This window comes from Salminus brasiliensis, chromosome 4 (assembly GCF_030463535.1).
Source record: "Salminus brasiliensis chromosome 4, fSalBra1.hap2, whole genome shotgun sequence".
NCBI lineage: Eukaryota > Metazoa > Chordata > Actinopteri > Characiformes > Bryconidae > Salminus > Salminus brasiliensis.
The window spans coordinates 35,066,780-35,082,945 of NC_132881.1; the positions used below are offsets into that span (position 1 = coordinate 35,066,780).

The 16,166-nt window shown below is 39.3% G+C and overlaps 2 protein-coding genes across 3 annotated transcripts in view; one reads left to right on the forward strand and one right to left on the reverse strand.

The window, feature by feature from the left end:
- Positions 1-213: 213 nt before the first annotated feature.
- ap3m1 (adaptor related protein complex 3 subunit mu 1) lies at positions 214-8,347 on the reverse strand. The gene is made up of 11 exons (XM_072678181.1): positions 8,231-8,347; positions 6,834-7,335; positions 6,589-6,716; positions 5,222-5,502; positions 4,849-5,020; positions 4,218-4,355; positions 3,967-4,052; positions 3,666-3,799; positions 3,345-3,552; positions 2,891-3,035; positions 214-1,397 (listed from the first exon to the last, which is right to left on the reverse strand). The coding sequence occupies exons 4-11, from the start codon at positions 5,492-5,494 to the stop codon at positions 1,297-1,299; spliced, it is 1,257 nt and encodes a 418-aa protein (XP_072534282.1). The 5' UTR covers positions 5,495-5,502; positions 6,589-6,716; positions 6,834-7,335; positions 8,231-8,347; the 3' UTR covers positions 214-1,296.
- The window catches only part of adka (adenosine kinase a), a 172,054-nt gene continuing 162,788 nt past the window's right edge, over positions 6,901-16,166 (forward strand). The window contains exons 1-3 of one of the 2 annotated variants that reach the window (XM_072678182.1): positions 6,901-7,049; positions 10,061-10,135; positions 14,371-14,424. In XM_072678182.1, the coding sequence (XP_072534283.1) occupies positions 6,994-7,049; positions 10,061-10,135; positions 14,371-14,424 (185 nt within the window). In that variant the 5' untranslated portion in view covers positions 6,901-6,993. Of the gene's footprint in view, positions 7,050-8,483; positions 8,701-10,060; positions 10,136-14,370; positions 14,425-16,166 lie in introns of those variants that run through there. The other variant, XM_072678183.1, reaches the window with a different exon arrangement.

A 16,166-nucleotide genomic window follows, 5' to 3' on the forward strand; every position in this document is an offset into this window, starting at 1 on the left:
AAAAAATTCCTTCAATGTTTAACTTACAATGGAAGTCAATGAAGTTTTTATTTTAAGTAATGTTGGAACATTTCTTTTGGCCTGTGTCAAAATTGTGTTTTTTGCATGACAGCAATGATATGAGCAGTATAAACTGATGTGAAAGATAATAATCATGAAACCTAGATATTTACATTACATGAGAACAGTGAAAAAAAACACACACACAGTCCATTCTTTCCCCAAAAAGTTTATAAATGTGAAGGCTTTAGGTTTATATACATATTTTCAAAAGCAATTAAGGTTTTCCCTTAAGTCATATATTTCTGTATCTTACAAAATAAGATCGTGTCCCTTGTGAGCATTCAAAAACTTGTGGAGAGTGACCTAGAAACCTGCCACACAGTTAACAAGCAAGCCAGTTAACTAGTGAATGACTAATTTAGCACCATAAAGTGGTGGTCAGACCGTATAAGTATTTGCAGCTTACTAGCTATAATGCAGTGTAACTTAGCAGTCTTTTATGTTACGTAACACACAGAGTGAGAGCAAAGTTGTGAATTAATCCAACACCACACCTTTCTCCTTTTCTTGGGATTGAAATCCCAACTGAAAACTCCAATCTGGACTGAACATATCTGCTGCTGCTGCTCTGTGAGCTTATGGCATGCTTTAGTAACAGCACAGGCAGGGTTTCGTGCCTTTTGCTATGGCATAGCTATGCTTCTAATGAAAGGCATCTTAAAAAGTACTTTGTTTTTCTCCTAAAAAGGCCACTTAACATTTGTGCATTGTGCCAAAGTAAGGTACTTAACCATTGTAACTATAATATTGGCAAAGGCTTGTCTTTAAACATGCACAAAATATATCTACTGTTATTAATGAATAGAATTCATTGCTTTTTCATGATAGTAAGGTGACTGAAGTGAGTTGTCTTGCTGCACTTATGACCTTTGTTCCACTTGTGCAAAAAAAAAAGCTGACAACAATAAAACCTCAAGTTAAAACAGTAGGAGAAATATATTCAGTTTGAACAAATCAAGGATTACCCCGTTTAAATGATTATTCAGCTCAACATAAAAAAAGGAATGCTCAAAATAAAGAACTTCATGTAAGGCTTTTCCATCTTAGAAGGCCTTCATGTCTTACAAATTCCCATTTTCTTCCCTGCAACAAAGTGTAATACATTGGCAGCATGAAATTCTCTTAACAGATGGTTGTAAAATCTGATTTGTCAAATGAGATGGCACCTACAATACCCCTTTCTTTTGGCACACTGATGATTTTCTTTCTTTGACACACTGTTTACAGACAACCTCAAGTTCTGACCTGGAATTTTCCAGCTTTGGTAACATATTTTACACCTTTGAATGGCTTGTACTTCTCCCCATACATGTCCAGTCGATTTACTTTCAGTCCTGTAGGGCATAGAAGCATAAGTCACAATACAGGTCATTAAATCAGTCAATGCAAAAAAAAAAAAAAGAAAAAGAAAATGTATTTCTAACTGTAACCAGGTTTAGTTTTAAATTAATTCCAACTTAAAATAATGCCTGTGTAATACGTACAAAGACAAAGAAGCTGTACAACAACATTAGTAGGTAAATTTGCTGCGGAGGCGAAACAAGTAAAACCCTATTCAGACTGGATTTGTTTGCTGGTGGACGACTGTAATGGAAATTTCACACATAGATGAATGTTTGCATTACACGGTCACATGATTACACTACATTTACAAAGTGGGGTCCGAACTGGCTGTAGGCACAGAGCATGTTGACATAATCTGATCATAATCAGATTTCTGCCGTCTACTGTAGTCTGATTATTCAAGTGGTCATGTAAACAGCACACTCCAATTTCCTAATTGGATTTCTAGACCTTACTCTGATCCAAGAAATCTGATAGAGCTGAATTTTAACTCAGTAATCCGGATTTCTCAGGGCATGTATCCTCTTAACCAGAGAATTCTCAGATGTTTCAGTTTGCGCATGCGTGAAAACAAACAGACTGTGATACCGGAAAATAGGCAGCATTTTACACAGGTCCCACGAGATGGTGACATAACACTTTTTGTGCTGAAATTGAAGGATTTAAATATCCTTCATCTTCTAGATGATGCATGTTCATATTGTGGCTCGATGTGTAATAAAAAAACAAAAAAAAAAACAAAAACAAGGCACAAAGTTTGGGTTAATATGATGTTTATTGTTTTATTGTGTGAGATTATTACTGGTTGCAAAGCAGAACTCTAATTACTGCCCAACTCGTGCAGACCTGGATCTGATTACTTAAGTGCATGTAAACTTGTTTATCGAATCACTGAGAAAATCAGATTTTTTGCAGTTAAGGGATTATGAAGTGCATGTAAATGCACTCATTGATTCATTTAAGTTTGTTAGACTGTACGCTAGATTCTCTTGACATTTCCCAGAGTTTATAGGTGGAAAAACGCAAGAAACCAAATACAGAACGTAGTAGCAAGCTAACATCTGCCCAAAAATCCAAACGAGATTTTAGTACATTTTTTCCCCCCACATCTTTACATTTTGAATCATGTTACACATGTTACAATTTTCTTCAGTCTTTTCCTAGGACTCTTATTGGTATGGTGTGGTGTGGTGTGTTTGGCCAGAAGAATTTTTTTTTATTACACATCGAGAAATCTGATTTATAAACAGTAGGTAACTGTCTATAATTTTCTTAAAGGCAGAAGAAACAGACATGGTGAATTTAGAATTAAATCACTGAGGAAATGACATTACCCAGGACTCCACGTGAACTTAATCCTGTCTGAATAGGGCTTCAGTGGACAGAAACAGTCCACTTATAACAGACAATAGTTTTTGTTGACCTGCTACAGCCATGTTTTCAGAAAACAACTGCAAGAAATAAACCAGTGCCCTTTACTAACCTGAAATAGCTAACTGCTGGATCTTGAGGTCAATGTTCAGGCTGGGATTTTCCTCTGGTTTAGGGGCTCCAGACTGCAGACTCAAACTTCCTTTTAAATTTGGGAGTTTTTGTTGGTTTAGTTTCCCAATGTCCCACACCAAAATCTATAGCACAGAACAAAAAGCCACATAGCTAATTGCTGAAATGCTTTCCCATTACAATGCTAAGATAAAGTATTGGAAAATCATTAAAACTATTACTTTACTGTGGGTCATCTAAAAACAGCACATTCATGTCTGATCTTGGGCAACACATTTAAACCCAACCATGCAAGCAAGCTAGCAACCTCAAAGGCACCCAATGAGAATAGTTAAGAAACACATCAAATGCAATGTATTTTTAGAGCACAGTCCACATCTATTTGTAGCACCACTATTTTGGAAAGGCACACATAAAATGGCGCTAAACTTTACCTTAGTGACTGGGTCGTACGTGTAGGTGCCCTGGGTTGCGTTGAGATTGGCACTGAGAACCACTTTAGGCATGTGTATTGTGACGACCACACACTCCACAGTCTTGCCCATGGTCTGCTTAGGACCCAGGGTGATATCAAGTCTCCCTGAGGATCCACTCTCAAAGAAACTGATATTCTGCTTCACATACACTGGGATTGCTACCAAACTAGAAAGGAGAAAAACAGTTGATTTGTTGACAGTTGAGTTTTTGTTGTTTGTCACACCTTTTCCTCTTTTTCACTGCAGCCATCATATGAAATTTTTAAAAACGGTTCTTACTTTTGTGCATTTACATGATAAGACATAAGTCGGAAGTTTCCATCTGGTGGGATAAAGGACAGAACTCGCTCGGACTCCCACCTCTTGAAACGTACACATGGATGGAAACTCACATCATCCAGCAGTCTGGGATTCTACAGCGGAAACACAAACAAACAGTTATCCCTTCTCTCAACTATCCCTAAAGATACAACCATGCTCAATGATTAGTGGTAATATACAGCAGCATTAGTTAGTAGAAGCTACTGACATTACCTAAAAAGTACAAAGCTCTGTAGGTGTGCCTTCATCGTGCACTCACCATAAACGACAGCGTCAGATCAGGCATTCCTGAGAGTTTAACACAAGCATCGACCACCCCCTGGATTTCTGCAAACACTGTTGTGCCTGAAAACGATGAATGTTCCAAATAAACACTGTGAACTCTTATGAAATGAAATGTAGAAAAAAAAAAGAAATGTACAATGAAGACCCTTCCATCAAGCTGATCATAAACTTCTCTATATCTACATAAAATACCATATGTAAGAAACAAAATTCAGTTAGGCATACCAGACTTATCCAGGATAGCATCGATCTCCTCCACCACATCAAAATAGGCCTCATTGTTAGTGTACTTTACACCAGCTCTCCTCCACGGGATAGTAGACAGCTGTCCAGTTGGAAGAGTTTCCACAACATTACTGCTGCCTTGAAAGATCACAAGTGATATTATTTTAATTCTTACAAAGTGTTAGTTATGCTTAGGCATGATATTAAATTGGTCTAGTCACAGACAAACGACCATATGTTAGATTTCAAATGTTCACTGGTGATTTCCCATTTGTCTGTATTCAGTGCTGGGCAGTGCAAATGTGCTGGTATCAGACACCATTGGTTGTTCTAGCATCTCGAATCAGTTAACAGAGATGTGCTCCTGCTACACATTATACACGGATATCCACATAAATATGTATAAACATGTATACGTATATACACACACAGCATATATCACAGTATGTTTTGCTCATGGGAGCAGGGCATAGAGTAAACAGACACATGAGCAGCACAATGAGATCAATGTTATTTGCCTTAGAATAGAATACCAGGTTGACTCGGATGAAAACTGCACAGGTCATCCATCAACAGGAAGTTCTTAAATTTAATTTCTTTGGGAATAAATATTGTTGTAGGATGGCTTTACCTGTGATTGTGTTGACCATAGAGCGCAGAATTGTGGGAGGTTTTATGAGCTCTTTCAGGATGTTGGATTCCGTGGCAAGAGGGAAGCCATTGTCGAGCATTTCTTCGAGAAGCTCGTATACTATTACCACATTATCCTTAATAGCAACTTCAGAGCATTCACCAAAATAATCCTGCGTGAAGAAATGTGCGATTGGGTTAGAAAGGTTAGATAAACTGCATATTATCAAACTTGTAAAGAATATTCAATACAAATACACTATATGGGGGAAAAAAACCATATTGGGACACACCTCTAACATAGCTTAATCATTAAGTAATAATTAAGCTTAAGTATTAAAACATAACTATTTAAAGAGGCTTAATTTGAATACCTGAAACATCTCAGCAACACGATGAAGAAATTCAATGACAAAAAGGGGAGGAACTTCTGTCTGGATGACAGAAACGAAGAAGATTTTCTCCCTGTAGATACTGATAAGGTAGTGATGAGGTGTGCGGATGACAGGAGATACATTGTCGGGTTCCCCTGCCTTCTCCTGAGCTTCAAAAAAGTAATCGCAGACTGAGCGACTTATGACACTCTTCCAGTGCTTCTCCAGGAATATGTCACCAGCATTGTTAATCAGGAACAAACTGTGAATCATGTTGAGTGCTGTAGAAAAACATAAAAACACAGCAGTTTAGACGGATGAAGTGATCACACCAACAGCAACTCTTCATCTTATGTATTCGTCAGACTGCACAGTCTGCTGCAGACAGAGGCAGGATTAGAGGTGGGTAGAGATCTGAAGACTGAACAAGTTGACATATTGCCACTATGGCCTACTATGGAACTGCAGAGGCACATCCAGCCCCAATCAGTACAGAAAGAGAAGTGAAAACAGGGAAGCTGGTCTGACTTCCAGTGGAAGGCTGGGGTTTGATTTCTTCTGGCCAAACAAACACACCACACCAATAAGAGTCCTAGGAAAAAGAGTCCTAGGACTCTAAACTATAATCTACCTGTGTAACATGATTCAAAATGTAAAGAAGTGGGGAAAAATTCATAAAAATAAAGAATAACAAATATATAATCTTAAATATACTATGTAATATTATAATCATTAAATACTGACAAATATACAGTTATCTCTGCTGTACTTAGCTAATTCAATGGAACTGAAGTAGCTAAGTTTAACTTGGTGAGGCAGCAACCCAGGTAGCGCTAGCAGATGTGAAACTGGCTCAGCTAGATAAAAGACAGCTAGCTAGATAATCAAAAGTGCTTGTCAGTAACTTAGTAGTTACTCTGCCCTCAAGCTTTAGACAACTTATCTGACAACCAGGTGTTAAAGAAGATCTCGTGATGCAGAAGAATGCGAGCCTCACTCAGTTATGGAAGCTCGCTAGCTAACCTTACTAGTGCTAGCTAACACAGCTAAGAGTTAGTATTTACTCCCCTCTCCTCCAGTCACTGGGTAAAATACCAGCAAATCTATCTAAATACAACTTCTAAGCAGCTGTCAAGACTTTAACTAGCTTGTTGGCAACCGTCAACTGTAGTTAAAACCAGAGACACACCATTCCTGAGCTAAAGTCTAGCGTCTGTTTAGTGCTCTGCCGGTTTCGCTGGCACTCAGTTTCACGTTTCTTGGCCACTAAACCGGCTTGTTTACGGTAAGACAAAACAAAACAAAGTGGACACCGTTAACCAAAGCCTTTCACGAGTAACAGTCATTTGGAAATCAATGGAAATCACCTTTTTGCGAACTGTCTTGGTGATGAGTAAGTCCAGGGTAAAAAGTCCAGGGTGGCAATATGGCAGCGCTGGCAACCCGCGGAAGCTGGTTTACTAACGTTAGCTAGCTACAGCCGTGCCATCGCCACCTATTGTAGAAAACAAGGCAAGTAAAGTCAGTTGAAAACAAATACGCCAAAGGTTTAAGCATGTTTGATAACATCTAAAAAATTATTTAGTGCGTGAAAATGGCGTTATAAACTTACTCAGTACTTTTCGAGCGATTTGTGCTCCGGCAGTAAGAGTGGGCAGCTCAAACCCGGGCTGCGGTGTTTTTTTATTATCTATCTCCTCCACCGCTATCTCTCATTCCCGTTTGTTCAAGCAAGGTGTCAGGGACGCGTTTTAGTGGACATCAGGTAAACCATGGCCACAGGGGAGCCCAAAGCAAAGAAAATCAAGCTCGAGGAGAAGACTATCAGGTGAGCTGCCCGCAGGCTGAGACGCAGGTCGTGGCGAGCATGGTTATCGCTCCTCTGTGTAGTAGTGAGTGTCACTGCAGCGTGGTTGGTGGCTCTGTGCACTCAAAATGACATTTGCACATATTTGGATTGGAGTACCGGGTGATCTCTCACCAGTCTCCGAGTTGATTCAATCCCTCATAGGAATGTTTCACTCGTTATCCTCTCGATCTTCGTGACCCTGCCATTGTGGTCTAGTACTGGGCGGCTCTCTGTTCCTCTGCTGTGCAGTTGTTGCAGTGTTGTCCTGCAACAAGTTGAGCTTGTTTGAGAAACAATTGCAGTCATTTGCCAGTTATTAACGAACTCTATTTAAGTCATGCGGCTGAGGCTGAGGTCTTGCTGGCCGTGGGAAATCAGAGCAGCGCTAAGCAAGCACGGTACTTGCAGCGTTAGGTAACGCTACTTCTGGTAGTAGGTTAGGTTAGCTGTGGCTAGCGTCAAGCTAAAAGAGCGGAAAGGAGTTCGATCTCGAGATGATCCATAACAGTTCCTGATCAGAAATCGCACAACTTATAGATTAGATATCACATTGTCGTATTGTGTGTGATAAGGATGAGACGTAATGAAGTTGTATTTTAAATTGAATTGAGTGTTTTGGCGGAGATACATGAGGTCTTTGGCCATGCTAGGTGTTAAGTCCAGAAGCGCGCGCCGGTGGAAATTCCGCTCCACGTGGCTTTTGTTATGTAGCTTACCGCCCCGACCGCTTCTGCCGTCCTGGCATCAGGGGGCACACACACACACACACACACACACACACACAGAGAGAGAGAGAGAGAGAGAGAGAGAGCGCGGCAGAGGCAGCTTTAAATGAAACTGGGATAAGGGTTCATACGACCAGTGTCACAACACTCCGTGTGAGAGGTGACCCGTTTAGAGGCTTCTTTGGCAGCCGATCAGCCGCAGTCATTGCAGTCACAGATAGCTAAATGACACTGTACTAATTTAGTAGTCCGTGTGCCTTTATATGAAATTCAGACCAATTCGACTTTGTCACCGTATCAATATAGGGGTGTACAGTACATATCCCGTGCAGTAATAATAATAATAATAATAATAATAATAGTGCAGACAGTAGGCAAAACACAAAGACCAGGTGCAAAATCAGCAATACATTAAATAGGTCTGTAGGTACTCACCACTAATATTACAGCCACGATCTAGCTGATTAAAGTCTTCAGTGTTTTAAGTTGCTTATCATAAGTGATTGGGCCTTTTACGTGTAAGCATCCGTATAAGTAAGGTGACACACTAACCAGTCTTTCCACTCGCGTGTAAAAACTTAAGCCCTAAAGCGGTTTGTGTGCACACTGACAGCAGCACGAGACTCGGCTTATTTTTATTTATTTATTTATTTATTTTTTCGGCGCAAAATGCAAGTCCGGGGCAGAGCCCAGCCTCTTTTCCTTCTCAACCAATCAGCTGCTCCCCTCCCTTACTCTCTCACTGCCTTGGCCAATCGGCTGAGCGCAGGAGAGGCACTCCTGACTTTGAGAGGTATTGATACAGTGCACGCGCTGCTGGCAAAATCTGGTCTATATTTAAAACTCCTCTGGATCTCAGTTAAGAGTCTCCAGCATCATCTCCAGCCAGCTAACAACATGGCCAGGTAAGGGTGGCTTCTTGCATTGTGAAGATCTTGTGAGTGATGAGATGGAGACGGCGTAGTTTAATTACTCAGTGGTCATTAGGTAAAGGGACTTAAACCCCTTTTCTTTTTAATGAACTGTTTTCTTGTGGTTGTTAGTGCTGAGTGATCGAATCTCCTCTTAGAAGCTTGTACATGCAATTTTTATCCTTGAGGAACATTCTATATTTGTAATGCGTTTAAATGTAGTGTTTGTGTGTGTTTTTTTTGTTTATCTGTTCGGAGGGAGTTGGGCACCTCCATATCATATCCATACTGAACATCTGTTTTCGAAGCCACCATACCTCTGAAACTCCCACGTAGATGCATCTGTGCTAATTCCGAAGTTTCCCAGGAGGCCTGCTGTTTTAGCCTTAAAAGTACAGGCTTTTATTTCATTTGGGAGTTGGTTGTTGAACGAGAATGGGGTAGGAATTTTTTTTGTCGATTTATGACCTTTGGAAATATGCAGTGCGACGGTTGCCGTAGGGTTGTAGTTCATTGCATAGCATTTCAGGTAGAAGGAATAAATGCTGGAATGCAGGTCACCTCACCAAATCGTCATTTTCAGAAGCTGCTTTAAGTCAGCTCTTTTTCCTAAATACACAGATCCAGGAGACTCCGAACCAATTTCACAACCAGGGTCAATGAAAGAGTAGTCACTGACCTGCTGTTTTTAATGATTTATTGATGACTGGTCATTTGTAGTCAATTTGTTGCAGTGTCATTGTGTTTCTCAACCATTACGGGAGTCATTTCACGAGACATGCCGGTTCCCTCTGATATTCAGACTGAAATAATGCTCTGAGACTGCCATCAGAAACGTGACAAAGCATGTTTTATCTTGCCTAAACATCTGGAGCAGCACCGCAAGCGTTCATTGGTTCTCTCAGATATATGGACTGCAATAATGTTCTGCCTATAATATCAGAAACGTGACAAGGCATCTTTTATCTAACCTAAACATCTGGAACAGCACGTTCCAGTGAACAACACTTTCTTAGCAGGCTTGCTGAAAGTGCTGTGGTTAAATTTATTTCAACTTGTGTAACCTCATGTAGTTTTATGCCTGGCTGGGTCTTCCATCTGTGTTCACTGCACATTTCTGCTGGGTGAAGTCCCTCAAGATATTTTGTGGCTGGCTAGCTGGAGTAACATTCAGTGGATTTACTGGGCTAGCACAGCTCTCATTGCATTGACTCATTTAAAGAGTCTATGTGAGTGGTCATGCAGTGAAGAAATGAACGACCAAGTTTCATATTCTGTATGATCATGTGCTTTTCATGTGTGGTGGTGCTTAGTAGTTTAATTAAAAGCATGTGTTTTGTTTGTGCCCTTGCAGTGAAAATGCACTTTTTGGCATGGGAAACCCCCTACTCGACATCTGTGCCGTGGTGGACAAGGATTTCCTTGACAAGTAAGTCACATGTTCGTGATACAGTTTTGATGAAATGGCACATGCAAGTTTCTGAACGTATTGTAAATGTGTTGGCATTCGAACACAGTCATAATGCACAAAATATTAGTCTTAAGCGCTAATGTAAATGTAGATGAAAATGATCACTGGCAGAATTGTTCCAGTAAACAAAATTGTGATGCAAATTGAGGTATGTGGCACCATATCAGCATTAAAGTGCTTTTCTTTTGTTCCAGTCACATGATCTTTTGCTTTGACTCGGTCTTGCCACTATATCGTTATGCTTAATCACAGTCTCTGTAAGAAGTAATATATATTTAAGAATAGAATAGTTGAATAGTTTAGATTAATAGAATAGTTTTGATTCATGTATAATTCTCAGTAGTTGTGATTTATACCAGTAGTTTATTTAAAGTATTGGGCAATCTGTCATTTATAGATGTTGTAAAAGCAAAGTTTATTTATGAGCTAAGCACCATTTTGGAGATCAGGTCTGTCTGTCAAAGTCTGTTCTGTAGTCTACTCGAATTACATTATTATTATTATTATTATTATTATTATTATTATTGTACAATTGTGTTGTGTGTTGTGCTGGTTCTCAGTCTTCTTAGGTAGGTACCGTTAAAGTTCATTCATTCATTGATTTGGATTAGTCACACTAGTAGGCAGACACCCAGACGGAGCAGCAGAAATGGGTTCATCTGCTCTTGTTATGACTGTAAACTGCTGCTTTACATTAGGACAGTGTCTGATGTTGGCTTGTTTCATGATGAGGACATGCTCTTATGTACTTATTTGATGGGGTTCACTGTCTGGTGTACTATATCATCATCATCTTTACAGGCTAAAGTTGTAATATACACCATATGGACAAAAGTACTTGGACAATACAATGGGTGATCACCACCTCAACTTATCGCAAAAATATTGGATGAACCACCATTATTCCAGAGAACAGTTCCACTGCTCCACAGCTTAATGCTGGGGAACTCTATGCCCCTCTAGTCCACACCTGGCATTAGGCATGGTGCCAATAGGTTGATGTTGATGTGCTTCAGTGTGTACTTCGCTATTGGCAATACTTCTTTACAGGGACTAGACAAGCTGTGTGTATGTGCATTTGCATGTCTGTGTCAGCAACGGGTGTACTTACCTTAAAGTAGCTGGATGCATTCATTAGAAGGTGTTTCCACAAACATTTAAACATGTCCTTATAGTGAAACAGCTCTGAAAATCAGCCATAAATGCCATAAAATAAGTGCTTAGAATTTACATTTTCAGTCGCTAACTGCTTATTAGTCGTTAACAGCTTGTTAATGCCCTGTAAATCTGTGTTCGAAACTGTGCTCTATTCATCTCCTACATCTGAAAATCCCAATATTGAGCTCTATTATAGGGAACATAGGAGTTATAGGAGTTCAACAAGGTAGTGAACAATTTTGCACATCATGCATCAGTTCATCAGTCACAAAATGACAATTGGTGTCCTTGCAGCGTCCTGTTTGGGTTACTAGTTACATCCCCCTGTCGCCCCCAGTCTACAGAAATGATCAGGTCTCCAGCTTAATAATACAGTACATGTCACTATTAATGTAATCTCTCAAGGCATATGCTTAAGCGTATGCTAACACATTAATCTAGAAAAATAAATGGTTGGTCGTGTACAGATTGGTCTTTACACATGGGATGTGGTCACCTCAGGAGTCCAGCACATTATTGGTGAGAAGCAGTCTGGTCCTGTGGCTCAAAATAACATAACTTCATAATGCTGCACAAAGCCCAAATGGCTGGAAATGAAGCGGTTGTTTTTCTCACTGTGTTCCAGTGAGAGCATCTAGGCTAGTATTTACAGTCAGCTGAACTGGAATTCAGTGAAATCTGATGGATGTTTAACATCAAACATACTTAAATGATGTTAATGTGCTCTTTCCCTCCATGGACAAAAAGCTAGTTTATCTAGATTGGGGGAGGCAAACTAGGACTACTTCACACTCTACTTCTATGAGGTTACTGAATCTCCAATATACAAGCTCATTGGACTGTGTCTTTAAAGAGGTTGCATGTACAGACACCCTGTGGGCAAGAGGAAACCTCCTGTACTGACACGTAGGCCTATTCACAGGCCTGCCATTCCAGTGCCAGTCATAAAACAATGCCCCTCTCCCTGTTCACCCCCTCTCCATTACATAACCTGAAACACATTGCCAGTGGTGCTGTCTTAGGTTAGCCTTATGTATTACTTTTTTTTATTGTTGCACAGTCAGCGTGGCTTTTGTTCCGCTTGTTCCGGTAATATCTCATGTCACGACAGTTCTTGTGTTGAAACCTACAGACCATTCAGGAACAGTTTTTAGGAAATTGCATATTCCCACAATATCTCAGTATCTGATTTTAGATGTCAACATCTATAGATTTCTTGCATATTCTTTTTCTATCTGTATTCACAGAATTATAAGTGAATATCAGCTACATTTACTATTATTAATCTGAATCTGACAATGTCTAATTTCTAAATTTCTACTATTGTCTTTTTCCTTAAGTCTTTTGGTAAGAAATTAAGACTTAATTAGGGAGATTTGAGTTTTATGGTTTTAAATATGCTTTTTATATGATCTGATAAATTGTATTTTTTAAAACAACATTATGCGAGATTGAAATATTTTGCTCCTGGTCTCCCCCTACAGGTTTGGAGTGTAATTCACATTTACTCCTCTATCCCACTCCAAATAAATTGTGTTTTGTGCACATGCCTTTTAAAGACTGAGAACATACAGAAAGTGAAAGAAGTGTGTGGACTGAGGCGGTAGAGTGATTTTCCAAAATGTACACAAATACAGGTGTTGCGCTGTTCTGACGAGTGTTGTCCTGCCCGCTTGACTAAACTTCAGTGTGCTGAGACTGGAGTAGGTATAGCCGAGACTACATTCCCTCTATGTAGTCATTGTATCATCTACATGATTCTGCTATTATTTAAGCTATTAAGCTGTTATTTTAAGATACAAATGCTTCATAGGGTTGCTTTAAAGAACAGAGATATGAACTAACCTGGTTAAAAGAAACAAAAGAAACAAATAAAAAAAAAAAAAGTTTTAGAAAATGATTTCCATTTGATTAAGTTAGACCGTCTACTTTATGAAAGAAGAAAAAAAGAAAAAGCCAGAACATTGATTAGCAAGGTTTACTTAAAAGGAGCAACAGAACAGTTGCATAAATGCACTGTTTGCACTGGATTAGATAGAACTACCACTGAGCTGCCATTGGCGTTAAGGAACACTTCTAGTTCCAGTTTGCCAGTGAGATTCTGAAATCCATTGGCCCAATGAATCACTCAATGGGGACTCCATGTTAATCCAGCACTCCGTAAAAAAAAAATGGCCTCTTGCTCAATGTATGTGAAATTGTGCTGTGGATAGTGCGTGTTTTCTAGGCATTGCTCACTGAGCGAGCCCTTTACTCACAATGGCCTTTGTTATCCTTCTCTTTTATATACCTAAGGGGCTTTTCAGAATTGTACTGATATCTTGTATCCAGGGAAATGGAGCGGCTCAAAGGCAATCTATCTGTGTGAGTCTCTGTAAGGCCTCTAGTGAATTGACGGAGAATCAGCATGTAGGCCTTTAATCCTTTTGAAATGTAAATACTACCCTGAATAGAAAAGAATTGGTCTACTATTAATGTCTTAAACTTGTATTAACATGCATAATAAAAAGGTGAGAGAAATGGAGGAGTAAAGAATTCCCAGTCTAGAAGTGTCAAATGGTTTTAAATAGGAACTCTGTTCATGATCACATTACACCATGTGCTGTATATACGCTGTATATTACCTTTCAGTGATTAAAAGCACTAGTAGGCCAAAGCTTTGTTCAGGAGGGGGACATTACAAAGTTTACATTGCAGTAAGCAGTAAATCCATGTAAACAAAAAAACATGATACTGAAAGCCTGCACACGTCAGACTGTGCTGACCTTAGCTCAATGACTGATAGGTTTGCTGTGAACTGCTGTAGATTTTTAGCCAATAGTGTCTTTTTCTCGGAGTAAAGTCAAGGTAATCACTGATCAGCAGATTAATGTGTATAATATTGCCAGAATGCAACTAACTAGACCTACCTGTTATCTGTTCTCAACTTTGTAATGAACAGTTTGTAAAAGTCAAAGTCTGTTCTGTCCAAAAAAACAAAACAAAAAAAAAAACAACAACGCAGTAATCTGTGTGCTTATTTGTCTGTTTAACAGGTATGGACTCAAGCCAAATGACCAGATTTTGGCAGAGGACAAACACAAGGAAATGTGAGTTCTGATTTTTTTTCTTTTTTTTGTTGTGTTTTTTGGATATTCCGATAAAGTCTTGGGTACACTACACAACTATGCAAGTTGTAGAAGAGTATAAAAAGACTGGGTATATCTCACTTATATATCTCTGGTTGATTTTTATAGCAAAAATGCAAAAATGTCCATCTGGCACTAAATGGCTAGGGATCCTACACTACACGACTTTAACCCGCTGCTGAACCAAACATGCCCCTAAAACCTTATATATACAGTCTGCCCAAAACATGCATGCCTCACGTTGCATAGGCGAAACAGATTAAACATGAAAGTACAACAGTTTGCAGCTGTCATTGTTTGCGCCACCATTTGTGCTGATCCAAAATGAAAGAAACATGAAAACACCCTTTGGGTGAGGTTGTGGGTGGGAAGACTGAGTAAGCATGGTCTGTACAGACTGCAGAGGCAGTTGGAGGTGAGTAGCACAGCACAGATTGGACCAGCTACCAAACGTACAAGGCAATATGTTTGCTTCTCAGATGTTGGAATTTCCATTCCACCTTAAGTAATTCTGCAGTATGGGGACATGTACTAGCGTCAGAATGTAGCTGCTGCATCATTTAAGGTGGGATGTAAAGTTTAAAGTGAAGAAAAACAGCCATGTGTTCTCTCTGACAAATGGACCTCTACAGTGGAGGACAAGCAGTTTATCTACTTGTGTTTACTATTCATGCTCAGTTAATAATTCCATATGATTTTAGTAAATCTATCTCTCAATCTATCTACAGCTCTCTATCTCTATAGCTACAGCTCTGTATCTCTATCTCTATATCTATCTAATATTGTATTGTTCTAGTACTAAAATAGTGAGTGAAGGATAACTTAAATGGTGGTAGATGTGTATGAATCCGCTTTATTTGTGAATGTTTCAAAAAGAAAGTATCACTAGCTGTTACAGTTTAACACCTAGTCAAAATGTAGTCTGTGGTGAATTTGGTCCTTCTGTTCAAAGAAAAACAGTCCAGCTTTAGTTTCAATCCTTAAAGATCCATGTTTATAAAGCTGAACCTGTGTATAAGCAATACATTACTTGGAAAAGCTGCTGCCTTCTCAGCTCAACCTTTTTTTTTGTCCTGTTTTCATGTTTATGAAGCTGAACCTGTATATAAGCTCTACATTACTTGTAAAAGCTACTTCCTTCTTAGCTCAACCTCTGTGTCCGGAAAAAATAGAAATAGAGCTAGACTATAATTAAATGAGTAAATAGGGTCCCTGTGTCTGGGGCTTACTTTTACATAAGAACTCTAGAGCCTGCAACTTTAGTCTATTACAAAAATTGGTGCCTTAAATAGTGTGCAAAGGACATGGAGACATCCGGCTTTTATATATACATTGTCTTATTTCTCTTTCTTTACATCTAAACTATGTGGAACTTAATGTTTACTCTATGTGGGCATGTCCCTTATCTCTGTCTATGGGGAAAAAACTAGGGCAACTAGAGGAAATGAGACGTCCTGATTAAGTACAGTGTTGCCTGGATGCATGTCTGAACCTGGGTGTGTACTGTCTGTGTTCATTCTGAAAACTTAAGTGAACGGCAAAGATGCTGTGTAGAAGGTCACCTAACCTAAAGTGACTTAATGTATTCGTCCATCACTTGGTCCATAGTTATTACATAAGAGCATGACCTTGTTTTATCCTCGACAATAATGTGACTAATGTGGCATTAGATCTTTGGACTGAACGCTTTTTCTCCTAGGTTT